At 42.7% G+C, this 13,626-nt stretch overlaps 1 protein-coding gene across 1 annotated transcript; it reads right to left on the bottom strand.

Moving 5' to 3' along the window:
* Positions 1–3,287: 3,287 nt before the first annotated feature.
* LOC103187679 (zinc finger and BTB domain-containing protein 40) lies at positions 3,288–13,157 on the bottom strand. The gene is given in 12 exon segments (XM_042343793.1): positions 3,288–3,663; positions 4,381–4,556; positions 5,110–5,196; positions 6,093–6,255; positions 6,493–6,522; positions 6,524–6,708; positions 7,687–7,851; positions 8,286–8,492; positions 8,782–9,192; positions 9,580–9,709; positions 10,597–10,733; positions 13,118–13,157. Coding segments are annotated over 12 exon segments (1,935 nt in total). The 3' UTR covers positions 3,288–3,459.
* Positions 13,158–13,626: the final 469 nt, after the last annotated feature.

Here is a 13,626-nt window from a genome sequence, read left to right as displayed (position 1 = left end):
AGTAGTCCCTCCAAGTGTAGGAATTTTGCTGACCATCCACAGCACAGGTCAGGCAGAGATAACCACACAATTAACAAACAACAACTGGCATTTATATTATCCCTTTTCGAGTCTCAGAGTCCTTAGGCTCCAGCAGACTATTCTGAATGGCTTTGCAGGAAGGAGGAAGATGCCTTTGCTATGTTAATCAGGTCCAAATATAATAATAATAATAATCCTTGCATTTAATATAGGGCTTTTCACGTCTTCTAGACGTCCCAAAGCGTTTCACAGATAATACTGTAAAGTGAAATGACTGTATATTTGTGGGCAAACGCGGCAGCCAATTGCACACAGCAATGTCCCACATTACAAGAAAACTAATTGTTTTGTGCAAAGAAATTAAATTTTTGGAGAATATTCCAACGACCTCATTATATCTTTGTTACCAATACAAGTATAAAATCATTCCAATTATTGAATTAATTTTAGTACGTAGTTTACCTTCCAAAGCAGGACTGTTCGGCTGCTCTATTGACAATTATATTGCTTCTTTGTTCCAACACAAATTCAATTCTTGACTTAAGTGGGGTCCCAACCCCTGTGATTCAAACAAATTTTAATAAACTGAAAATTTAAACTCTTGTTTTATTAGGTATTAAAAAAAATAAGCAAATCATTCCCTGGTTCTTAAATTTCTTAAATTTCTCAGCAACCCTCTGCACAGTAATGCTTGCAATTGGACAATATTAGAATGAGAAGATTCTCATATTCTCACTATTAAACACCACAAATTATAGCAACATGTGCAACGCAATGAGACAATAGGAATAACAGCCGCACATTTACCACTGGTGCCAAATTTGCAATTAGGGGATTTTTCTTTCACAGAACTTGACAAGACGCAGAGCATGGCCCTCCCCCCAATACCACACCCACATGCTTGTCCTGCCCACCTCCACCCCATCCTCTGCAATCAGACTCTCCCGCCAGGGTAGCTTTTGCTTTATCATTTGAGAAAGACAACAGTCAGTAATTTCTGTGCTAGTTGATTCTTGGCGGAACGTTTTAAGGCTAGTAAGGCTGGCAGACTCTTATATTGCACTTAATAACAACCGCAAGCTCCATGTGAAGCCCTTCCCTTCCCTCACCCTGACCATTTCCCCTCTGCTCAGGTCCTGTCCCAACTGTCCAGCGCCTTGAGACGTCCTCCCGACGTGAAAGACGCTCTACAAATGACATTGTGTTGTTGTTGTTGTTGTAGGATAACTACAAATGTCGTTGAATACAATTGAACAGGAAATGCAAATTGTTGTAAATATTGTGATGTCAAGCTAAATTCTGAAGCTTCTTAAAACTGCGACACCAGGGCTCAGATCTGCAGGGACTCCAGCGATAAAAGCATTTTCTTTTTTTTAGACGAGTTATATAAACCCAGGGTTGATAAACTTCACTGCAATATTGTGATGCACTCAATTCCCTGTTGTGACTGAAGACCAATCCACCCAACTCACTGATTTCCTTCCCTATCTCACAGAGGCATTTGACTGGTTATTCATTCTGTGTGAAGTTCCACACTTCGGTGCCTTACTAACGTAGACATCATGCCCAGTACATCAAAATTACTCTAACTCTCTATTTCTTCTGTCTTTGGGACCAGCTTCATTGGAGAAGGATGAGAAGAAACCTATCAAGGTACTTAAAATCATGAGGGTTTTAACATCAAAACGAGTAAATAGGGCGATATTATTTCCACTGGCATCAGTTTAAAATGAATAGCAAGTGTGCAAAGGGGAAAGGAGGATTTTATTTTACAAGAAATTGTTAGGATGCGGAATGTCCTGCTGGGTGTAGTGGTCAAGATAGGGTCCATATTAGCTTCAAAGAGAGAAATAGACTTATATCTTAAAACAGTTAGTCATTTGTGGAGTCATTGGGAAACAGGACTGAATGGACTGTCCTTTCAAAGAGCCAACACAAACTTTGGGCTGAATGGCCTTCTTTTGTGCTGTAAAGTTCTATGTTCTCAACTAGTGGTTACTGTGTGGAATACCAAGTGACAATCTCTTTTCCCTTAAAGGCAAATGAGATGAGACAGCAGAAAGAAAATGACTCAGAGTTAATTTGGTCGCCCTATTTCTCACCGGCAATGACATACCTCTCGGGTAGTTGGACCTGAGTGTCCAATTACATGGGAAAATAGAGATTAATAATGAAAGTCATTAAAAAAATGACAGCTTGAACACTCCCAAGGATATGACCAGATGGAATGAAGCCAGGAAAACTTAAGGGAAACAAGTGCATAAAAATGGAGGTTGTGGTGGAAATGAAAGAGTTGCTTAATAAAGACAATGAGCCGCACAACAGAACAGGGAAAACTATTGATTTAACTTTTAGAAAAGTATCAAGTGGGAATCAAAGCCCTGATTGCCTGCAATGAACAATGGGGAAAACCCAGCCTATTTGTATATAAAGGAAGCAACTCAAGAACATCTACTGATTCCCAAATTCCCTGGAGAAGCTGGTGCCGTAGGTGTTAATATTGAGGTGGTGCACCTTAACCCCATCTCCATTGGTAGCACTCACACCTCTGGGACAAGGTCCACACCATGATTTGAGCTCACAGCCCAGGCTGGCGCTCTCTGACATTCGAGGTTGCTGTGCTGAATGAGACATTCTGGTGGGCGTTATGGCACTATTTGAAAGAGAAGGGAGTTTCTGCAGATGACCAGCAATTCCTTAGATAAAATTAATCGTGGCTGTTTATAGAACTTTCTTGTGACCAAATCTGGCTAATTAATGATTTGTTATTAAGAATGATCTTAAAATATTATGCTGAAATATCTGAACTTCTATGAAAAGGACTTGAAATGAATATTTTTCCAGTTAAACTTTGTGATATCAGATTGCCACCTGGTGGCCACATCCGGTCACTACCTGTGACTTCTTACCGAGTTCAGCATTATGGCGACTTTTCTCTTTCAGATGTCATTCATAAAGCGATTTAGTGCATTTATCTGAACCGCAAGAATGGGTACCGCAGAAGTGTGAAGGGTTTGCAATACTTACACAAAAACTTATGATAATAATAATAATCCTTGCATTTGATATAGCGCTTTTCACGTCGGGAGGACGTCCCAAAGCGCTTCACAGAATATACTGTAAAGTGAATTGACTGTATATTTGTGGGCGAACGCGGCAGCCAATTGCGCACAGCAATGTCCCACAAACAGTCGTGGATTGAAAATGACCAATTTATTATTGTTTTTTTGTTTTTTTGGAGGGATTATTATTACTGACAACCCCCAAAACACTGACACTAAAGTTAGTGATTACATTGCTAGATTGTTCAAGAAAGCATTTGATGGAGAAAACTGAATGGGCACTGATCTTCAAGTACCTAAAGAAATACATGCAGTGAACTTTTCACACTGTCAAAAGGCCTTTGCTCGTATGTACATATTCTACTCAAGAGTCTTTTTATTGAGAATCTCCCCAGATCAGGGTCACTGTCCCATCAAGCAATTCTTCTACATTCAAAGCCACAATTTCATGGGATCCTACGAAGTGTTTGTGGGAATCAGGCAACGACACAAAGAGTTGTGGGCCCACACCGCTGAGCTGAGCTTCTTCCAGTGTAACCACCTGCTCTGTGGTAGCCAGCTGCTCAGTGGTCTGGACAACCTGGAGGCAAGAAAGAGTTAGCGGGAGCACAGCAAAGCGAGAACTGTTAATGCTAAATACAGGAGGAGCCCCATTGGAAAGACAGTAATGGGAGTCTGTAAAGCACCAGCTCAAGAGCGCTGATGTCACCCTTCACATGACCAGTGTTGCACTGGTCTCACATGCAGCCTTTGGGAAACTCCTCCCTCTAGCACATTATTGGGGGGGTTGGGGGTTCATTGCGATGAGGGACTGGGGTCCTTTCTGCCTGTTCTTCCAATTATGCATTCCATTTACACATGGAAATTTCTGTTCTGGAATGGGATGGAGGGGTGTATCCTACTTACCTAATTCCAGATAATATTAGGCGCAGGTTGGAAAGATTTGGGGTGGGGACCCCAGAGTCTGTGTTGGCATTTAACCAGATAAAAGCTTGTCATTGAGAGCACTGTCTGGCAAGTTTCCCACTGCTTGTCCAGCTAGGACCACCGCAACTGTTAAGCTTCGGCTTACAGAGTTAACAGGAGCTGAGTGGAAAGAATCCTTACACCCAGTTACTGTTCTGTCCCTCCAAATCCTATTCATGAGCCAGTTGGGTTAGCCCAGGAATCGGATTACCGAGACCACCACAGGATTGACACAATTCCGATGTTCCATTGTAAAGCAAAGTCACCTTGGAACCATCTCAGCTCCAAAGAAATCCTGCTCATCTCCCCTCCTTCTTTCAAAGATACTTGCCTGAACATTCACCATTTGAGCTGCTTCCTGAGCTTCAGTGAACAAGATGCTAGAGTGCTCGTTCCTCTGATGCTCCTCCAATGCCTGCTGAGAGTTGAAGTGCTGAGTGCAGTCTCCGCACAGGAAGGTCCTGCCCTGTTCTGCCGCATGCTCTGTGCTCACATGATGTTGCAATGCTTCAGGAAAGCATAAACACTGTATATTCTAATGTATTCTAATTCATAATTACAAAACCAACTCTGAACTCCTTCAACACAGACATGACTTTCGAGCAAACTGAGGTTTTGCATTACATTCAAACAAGTCATCCACTTCCCACTTACGCCAAAATCCTCTGTTTTCCATATCTACCTTGTGTTTCCTACTGATACGCATAGTTCTACAATTTTATAATTGTTAAATACTCCTCCTACTGCTGCTGGAGCTGTCTCTCCAGGCTGCACAAGGCTCGAGGCAGTTGGGAAACCTGAGGGGTCGGGGGGGCTGAGTACCTCCCATTCTGCCCCTCTTCCCATCACTCTCCACGCTGCATCATGGAGACCGATCAGAAGAGAGGTGCTGCCGGGAGGTAAAGCAGTGAAACCGAACAAAATCATCCGCCGTGCCAGTTGCAGCCCGCTGGCCCCCTGTTGGACCACACGGACCTAACGAGTTAGCACTTCCTTCACTAGAGCTAAGAAGTTGTATGCTAGAGGCTATGAAGAGAACTCAGACCCAGCTTTAACCTACCCAAATGTTGAGACTTCATGTGCGTGTGCAGTAGCCCCAGGTTGGCAAAGGTTTCCTCACAGGTTTCACATGTCAGCATTTTGAGATCTGATGAGGAGGAGCAAACATTGTAAACAGAATGAGATAGCAAAGGTTCAGCAAAGTGAAGGTAGGTGGGGAATGGGAGATAAGGAGGGAAGCCTCACATTCCCCTCCGGAGACGGAAGGGGAAAAGGGAAGAAGAAACAATGTGACTGGAACATTATAATTACCAAATGTAGCTCAGACCATAATTCAACAGACTTCAGAGCCTTTGACAAACACTACAAGGGAGAAGTTCCACCTGCGTCTTGCTTTGTCTATTTATGTAGCATTTTCTATCATCCAGAATTTGGCAAATTCTTAAATACAGACTTCATTTTGAAGCTGATTTTCTCAAGTTTGTTTAGGTATTACAGAGAAATGGAGTTGAGACTTATGTCTACAATTTGACAAATTCAGGACACGACTTTCGACTGTGTAGTGTGTAGTCTGTTTACAAGAAGTCAATGTAGCCCGGGTAGAATTTCACCTCATTTATATCTGTTGCAGAGAAATGCAGCATTAGCTTGATGGAAAGCTGCTGCCCAACCTTCCCTTCCCTCCTGAAGCCAGCAATGCTTTGAGCACTGACAGGCGAAGCAACCATTCTTCCAAGTGTGAGATACAGGAATACGGGCAACTCAATTCAACTGTGGGAAGCATTGTAATAAGAGTCTTGGCCTATCCTCATTCAATATCCACCCACCAAACCCTCCCATCCAAATCACAGGAAACAGTCAGTAGGCTCCTGATTGATTGCTCTCTCCCTGGGATGGGTCACAAGCCTCTCCTCTCCCAACCACCCTGGCTGAGGTGGTCTGTGACTGCAGAGCTCAGGACAAGTTTGGAACTTTATGGTTGAATGGCGCACAAAGCACAATGTTCACAGACCAACCAGTGTAATGATTAGAACAGAACATTACCTGACTGACCAGACCTCGTGTGCTTATTGAGAACAGCAACACTCCTGACGCTCTTGTCACATTCAGTGAATAGCAGGGAAGCAAACCTGGGAGACCGATGGTTCTGTGTGGCGAAGATATCAGGGTGATGTGTCTGATTGTGATACCAAAGCCCGGACAGCTGCTGCACAAGACAGGGAAAACACGCAGAGTTTCTCAAACACAAGGGAAGCAGCGTTGAGCCAGGCTCAGCCTCTCCAAAACATGACAAGCGCAGTTTTCCCAGCCGTCAAAAGGTAACAGGCAGCGGGTAGTGGGTTAGGGAGTAACCAGGTCGGAGAGAACACAGTGACACCCAAAATGTTGGCAGAGTTCAGATAAACGCGTAACAAGTCTCGCAGATTGAGGTGGAAGTACCCACCTGGTAGGCTTTGCTGTAAACCTCACAGTTAGTATGATTTTCCCCGCATGTGTGTGACTGTATGCCTCTCTAGGAGGGACAGGGCACTGAAGTTCTTGCCACAGATCTCGCAGGGATTGTATTCACAAGGATGCACCTCCTGGATGTGCATCTTGTGCTCCACCAGAGACGGGAAGCTCATGCTGCATTTCTGGCAATCGTACGGGTATTCAATATCTGTAAGGAGAGCCACATCTGTAAGTGTCGCCGGTTTTTGGCAAAGTAAAAATGAAGATTGGTCGTGTTCCGTGATAATTAACATTAATAAATGCATTCAAGATGTTGATAATTATGGACTTGCTACATCCCCCCCAACCTCAGGGTCTGAACCTTTGGGAGATTAGTTTACCTCAACGTAACCAAATCTGAGTGAAGATTCCCTTCACGTTTCCAATATGGCCACGGAACTGAACAGGCAGATGGGATCTGGGTTATCATCAAATTAGACAATGAGACTCAGCTGTGAGACTTGAGCTCACAAATCAGAGACATGAGCATCTACCAACTGAGCCAAACTGACACTACAAGTGTGGCTTTTCCGTTCACTATTTTGCCACGACTGCAAGGGCTGGATAACAGCAAAGTTGCACATGGTTTGAAGTTCGTGGAATGCTACCGTCAACAATTTGCATTTATACAGGGCCTTTTAAACCGTGCTATGTCTCACACTAGCTGAGTGGAAGGAGCGAGCATGAAGCATGTCTGAATAAGGTTACTCAGGTAGGGAGCACTCAGGTAGCAATTTGTCGGAAAGACGGATGATCTTGAAATCAATCCATTGGGTGACAAGGAGACAATTTGAAATTTCTTTTAACTGAAGTCTTTCACTCATAACAGGAGTCAGAAGAGAGCAAGTCCACTCACACAAACTGCTGGTGGGCTGGCCAGTGAGGACAACTTCTACATAAGCACAAAACTCTAATAGACAAGTTAAGATAAAGTAATGAGCCAAAGTCTAACAGCCTATGGGGTAAAGTCTGCAGTTTCAAAACTTCCTGCAGCCTCCGCAATGATAAGGAAAACATATTTTTGGCTGGGAAAAGGTTTTCACTGCTCTTCAGCAGATCATTCCTGGAAATAAAAATTAAACATGGAGCCACTAACTATAGCCAACATGCAATTGGAAAGGATTTGGCAAAATTTGATGCCACTCACTGTGGAAAGCATCCAGATGTATGGACAGCCCGCTGGCCTAACTGAATCCCTTCCCACATTCCCGGCAAACATACGGCTTGTCCCCAGTGTGTGTCCGGATGTGCCTCGTCAGCTCGATGGACTGAGCAAAGACTGCGTCGCAGTACTGGCATCCATACATTTTCCCTGCAGGATATTAAGAGGTTCAGGATCAATCTCTGCAATGGGATGGACTTTGGATGCTCCGCTAATAATGAACAAATTAAAACACTAATCAGTTCAAAGGTTCAAGCAGTAGAAAATTTAAAGCACTCCGCTGAGGAGAAAAACATGTTGTCAATGATTGGCAAAAAAGAAAACAGCAATTCAAAGTCCAGTAACATTTGAGCTTCCATGTTTTTAACATTCTCTCAGTCCTGACATTAAGAATCTCCCATTTCCATCAGTAAGCAATTATGAAAATGTAAATTGAAAATTTGACAGGACTTTGTGAATCAATGTAGCATCAACGGTTCATACTGAGAGGATATATTATTATTATATTTAGTATATTTATTATATTTTTATATTTATTAATTTATATTATCATATTATTATATTTATGAGCTGGACGGCTGTACCTTGCAAATGTTTTTTCTTCAGGTGATAGGCCAGGGCGGCCGACTACACGAAGCTCAGGTCACAGTGTTTACAGACGTACAGCTTCTCCCCCGTGTGCAGCCTCATGTGATTGGTCAGCGTAGATTTGGCAGCAAACGTGGTCCCACAGTCCTGACACAAGAACGGCTTCTCCTCAAAGTGATCTGAGCGCATGTGGTAATACAGCCCTGAGGATAGTTACATTAACACATTAACAGAGCCAAACATTAAAGCCTATGTCAATGAACAGGGGGATTGGAGGGTGGAATGGAAGGGCATTCCTCCTCCCACCCCCAGGACAACATCAGATCATTGATGTCACCTCCTGCTCGCTGCACAGTGGAACCGGCTATGATAAGGCGCTATATCAAATGCAGGGATTATTATTATTATAGTCTCATTGTAATGTTGGTTGTGATTTCAATAACCAATAACCAACCACCATCTTATAAAAAGGCTTCACTATATCTATCTGACCTGACTGATGAACAAAGGACTTGCCGCAGATGTCACAAGTCACAGGGAAATGCCTCTTCTTCCCCTTCGGAGAGTCATTGGCTTCTATTGCATGCTTTTCCTGATCCTTCTGGGAAGCCTGAGCCTCTCCACACTCCTCAAAAGCAATCAGCTTCTGCTGCCTGCCTCTACGGCAGTACGTTTCGTGGAGCTCAAGACGACATTGAAACACAAAGATCTTGTCACATGTGGCACAGGTGAATTTCTGCTTAAACTCAGGCTTGCCTTTCACTTTCCTCTTGCCATTCTCAGCTGCAATTCCACCAGGCTCAGGGGGACCTTTGTCCCCTGGCTGCTCACAATCCCTTTTGTTTATCTCCTCCTGATCCATTACATTGTTTTCCACGTTACCGGACACTTCTTTTATTAGTCCTGAAAGAAAAAACACTTAATACTATTCTGCTTACAAGTTTCAAAAGTGTAAGGTTTTTTTTCGTGGAGATGGAGCGGGGGTGTTGGAGGAAAACAAGTGAAATTACAGATTCCGATACTTAAAGGGTTTGAAGTGAAACCAATTTGGACAGTCTCAGCACATTAGGATAGAAATATAAATAGAATAGAAATGTCTGAAAAGTTGAGGGAAATGTTTCTACTCAGGCTAATACAAGCCCCAGTGGATGGGAAAAGCCTGGGAGAGAGGATAAGGAGGGGTGGAGCTCATGTTGAGCCAAAATACCAGCACAGACTAAATAGTTGGGTCGAAAGGACTGTTTCCATGATGTAGACAAATGAAATAGGTGCAAACGTCGCAGAGGTTACCTGCCAGCTCTATCGCCTTTATTACTGGGTCAAGTGATGGGCGGGATCTGCTGATCCTCTGCAGGAGTCGACAGATTACCAGGGCAGGAACAAGACGCTCGGACGGAACTTTCTCGAACACGCTGTCACGCTGGATCATTGTAGCAGCAGCTTTTCAGTATCTGGAATTATTAATAATATTTGAATAATATTAATAATAAACCTTGCATTTAATATAGCAACATTCATGTTTGAAGGGACACCTCATTAAGCTTCACTGGATTGATTACAGCAATTGTAATGGTTGTTGTGGAGGATGATAGGCGAGGAACCTGAGAAGTGTGCTACAAGAGACGAGAGGAAAATCCCAGTCAAGCAGCATCAGCTTTAGGTTAAACACCAATTATTGGCATGAACTAGCAGAATTTGTGCAGTGAGCTTTTCCCACGATCTTAATTTGTGTCTGGGGCAAAGAGCAGGAAATAAAATGCACATCTTGGCTGTAACCTGAATTAGTAAAATAGATTGTTTTTCAAAACAATGCAGTTGAAGAAAACCTGCAACAACAACAACACCAGCAAATGCCTTTCACAACAGGAGGATGTCCCGAGGCACTGGACAGGCTGGGGGTTGGGATCAGGAGTGGTGGAGGGCGGGGAGGTAGGAGGGTGACCAAAGGTGTGGTCAAAGAGGAGGGTCTCAAGACTGGCCTTCAAAGAGCTAAGGGAGGAGGCGAAGTGAAGAGATTATGGGATGGGATTCCAAAGGGTGGGGGCAAAAATAGCTGAAGGCCCGATCGGCAAGGGTGGGTAGGGCCGGGCAGGTTAGAATTTGCTGAGCGGAGGGAGCGGACAGGTTATTATAGAGTTAGTAAGTCATATAGGTAGGGAGGAGCAAGGCCATGGAGGGCTTTGAAAGTGAGGACGAGGATTTTAAATTGAGGAACAACAAGACAACAACAACAAGATTCCATTTATAGAGCGCCTTTCACGTCGGGAGGACGTCCCAAAGCGCTGGAAAGAAGAGGAAGCAGATTACCTCCATAGTTGCGGCTGGTTGATTCTCTACACCAAGCCTCACGCAGGCAAGCAGGCCATGGGTATCATCAACTGCATCAGTGACCAAATGTTTGTGTCTTTCTAAAATGTCTAAAGCTTTACTCGCCTCATCGCTCACTGAAAAAGATCAAATATTTTCAGAGCTTGGAGCAAGACAGAATCGTACAAATACCCAACACCCTTTTATAATAAAAGGATGAAGTATCCTAAGAATCTCACGAAGAGTATAATTAAAAGCAGCCAATATGGATTTATGAAACCTTATGCTTACAAATGCAAGAATTGGTGTTATAATACACACTCTCCCTCTCCCGGAGATCTTTCCTGTCTTCAAATGGGCGTTACAGATGGCATTGCACTGTTGATAAAGAGAAGGGAGACACTGACCTTAACCAACCTCATCCCAAAACAAAATTGTTCTCACACTGCAAAGCTATTGGTGGGACATCGTTCACCTACAACGTATACAGTCACTACACTTCACAGTATAGCCTGTAAAGTGCTTTGAGATGTCTCGACATCGTGGTGAGGTGTTATGTCAAATGGAAAAATTATTATGTCAGAGGCTGAAAATGTCAGTCTTAAGACTTAAAATTGAAGATCGAACACAAGTAGAAAATTCTTGAATCCCATGTTTTATTTTGTAAGGAAGGTTCCCGAGGCTGGAGATTCTCCCTAATGCCTTTTCCCAGGATGTTACCTGAAAATAGATGATCGGAATTGCATACTTTTTAAAATAAAGGAATTGATCATTTAATGTCAAAGCTCATTAATGCTCATTGATCATCCATTTCTGTCTCTCTCCCAAACAGAGAGATTGAGCAGTTTGGCAGCTGTTGTCCATGAGGTTGAGTGACGATGGGGAATGCGGCACAAGCGCTGAGAGGACAATGCGGATTCTCTGATGTAATGACTGGTTCCTCTGTGACAAAGGTTCGCACTGACCTGTGATTCCGCTCCGATATTAAAGAGAGACACAGACTCAGACCTTCCACATTCTTGCAAACCACCCAACGGTCGAATATTTGAGGTAAAATATTTGTCAATTACATGTCACCTTTGGTGAAATCGGATCCCCGGTTTAACCTCGTGATACAATCAACATTAATCTTTATAGAGCACTAACGCTGACAAATAATTAGCAACAAGTACTTAATAACGATTCTTCAACACATTTTGTTGCGGGGAATGAAAATACTGTGTGTTGATTAGTGCAATTAAACTTTTTTGTACAGAATAAATAATAAACAAGAATTTCTTTATTCTGAAGTTTTTATCACTGAAGCAGGATGATATCTATCACTCCTGTGGCTGGGGGAATTTGGAGCGGTTTGGGGCTTTAATTTGTAATAATAATCCTTGCATTTGATACAGCGCCTTATCACGTCGTTGAGACGTCTCAAAGCACTTCACAGACTACTGTATCGTAAAGTGGAGTGACTATATATTGTGGCCAAAACTAATTTTTTAATTAAAAAATGTTGTAACTCTCACTCCCCACGGTCCCAACAGTAAGAGTTCAATCAGCCTCCAGGGAAGGACCGCTCCTGAAAATCAGATTACTACCCAGGAAACCTGATTATCAACTTGCTATTACAGAAGATTTTGTATAGTCCACAAAATAATTTCTTCAAATTTCTAAAAAGATTAAAACCTGGCAAATGTCTTACCATATAATAATTTGCACGGTATCTGCATGTAAACACATAAGAGTTATTAGGAAAAATTATAGGGGCAAAGTGAATATCCCTTTTTGAATCTCAGCTGTATGTAATAACTGAGGGATGAATGAGCTCTGGTTTCTGGTTGCAAATAGCTGTGTATAGTTTCTAAAATGAGGAACATGCTGGTTTCGCTGTCCGGCGTGAATGTCGCTTTATAAATGCAAGTTGTTGTTACACCCAGAATAAAACATTCAACAATTTGCATTTTACTGACTATGAGGTGTAATTTGCTGAGGTGTTTCTTATCTGATTTCTTAATTTGTGTAGTTATGATTTTTAAAAATGTTTAATGTGCTTAAGAAACATTGTACAACACATCCAGTGCAGACTGTCCTGTCAGCATCAAGTCCTGGATGAGTCTTAACTTTCCAATTCTCTTGCTGGTTTCCCTCACCTCATCTGCTGACTGCATTGACCAAACAGACAGAATGAAATCTTATGGCTTTATTCAACCCCCACCTTTCATCTAGTCCACTTTCCTCCGTCTCTGTAACATCATTGGTCTAAGTAGCTATCTCACCCCCAACACAGCCCATACCCTCACCCCAGGTCTTTGTCACCTCCAGAATTGGGCATCCTCCCCCAAGTCTAGCCCCCACAAGTTCCATATCACCAAGAAATCTGCTGCCCAAATTCTGTCTTATTCGAGGTTCAACACCCCACCCCCCAATCCTTGCCGAGCTCCATTGGGCGATAGCTCCCCATCCCTCAGCAGATTGATTTTAAGATCTTCATCCTTACCTTCAAATGAATCGTCTCCACTCTGCCAATGCTAACCTGACCTTTGCCCCTCCCCCGCTCCATCATCCGTGGACATGTGTTTAGTCACTTTTTTTTCCTACTCTCTGGAATTCTATTTCATAACCCTTTTCACATCATTCCCTCCCTTTCTGCTGTCAAAACCCATTCAAGATCTATCTCTGATTGAACCTTCAGCCATCTTCCCCATACCTCCCTGACCCCTATCTCTTACCCAGCTGAAACTCTCACTCTATATTTGTAAAGAGCTTAGAGGCATCCTCCTATGTGAAAAGTGTTAACAACGTATATTTTATTACTTCAGAAGTTTGCTAATTATGCATTTCATATTGAGAAATCTCTGAAGGATCATCTCAAATTAATACAAGTGTTAAACTTATGTATTTGGATTTCTGGTTTGCTAAGAAAATTAGAAACAGAATTATATTTGTATTTTTATTCCACAGTATAGGGTGGAAGAAAATAATCAAAATGCTTCTGGTAAGTGTACAAACACTGATTTATAGAGTTGAAAGGTGACTGGCTGC

The sequence above is a fragment of the Callorhinchus milii genome, unplaced genomic scaffold (genome assembly GCF_018977255.1).
Source record: "Callorhinchus milii isolate IMCB2004 unplaced genomic scaffold, IMCB_Cmil_1.0 Scaffold24, whole genome shotgun sequence".
Classification (NCBI taxonomy): Eukaryota; Metazoa; Chordata; class Chondrichthyes; order Chimaeriformes; family Callorhinchidae; genus Callorhinchus; species Callorhinchus milii.
The sequence above is the reverse complement of the archived record's forward strand: the minus strand, read 5'-3'. Positions and strand labels throughout refer to the sequence as shown.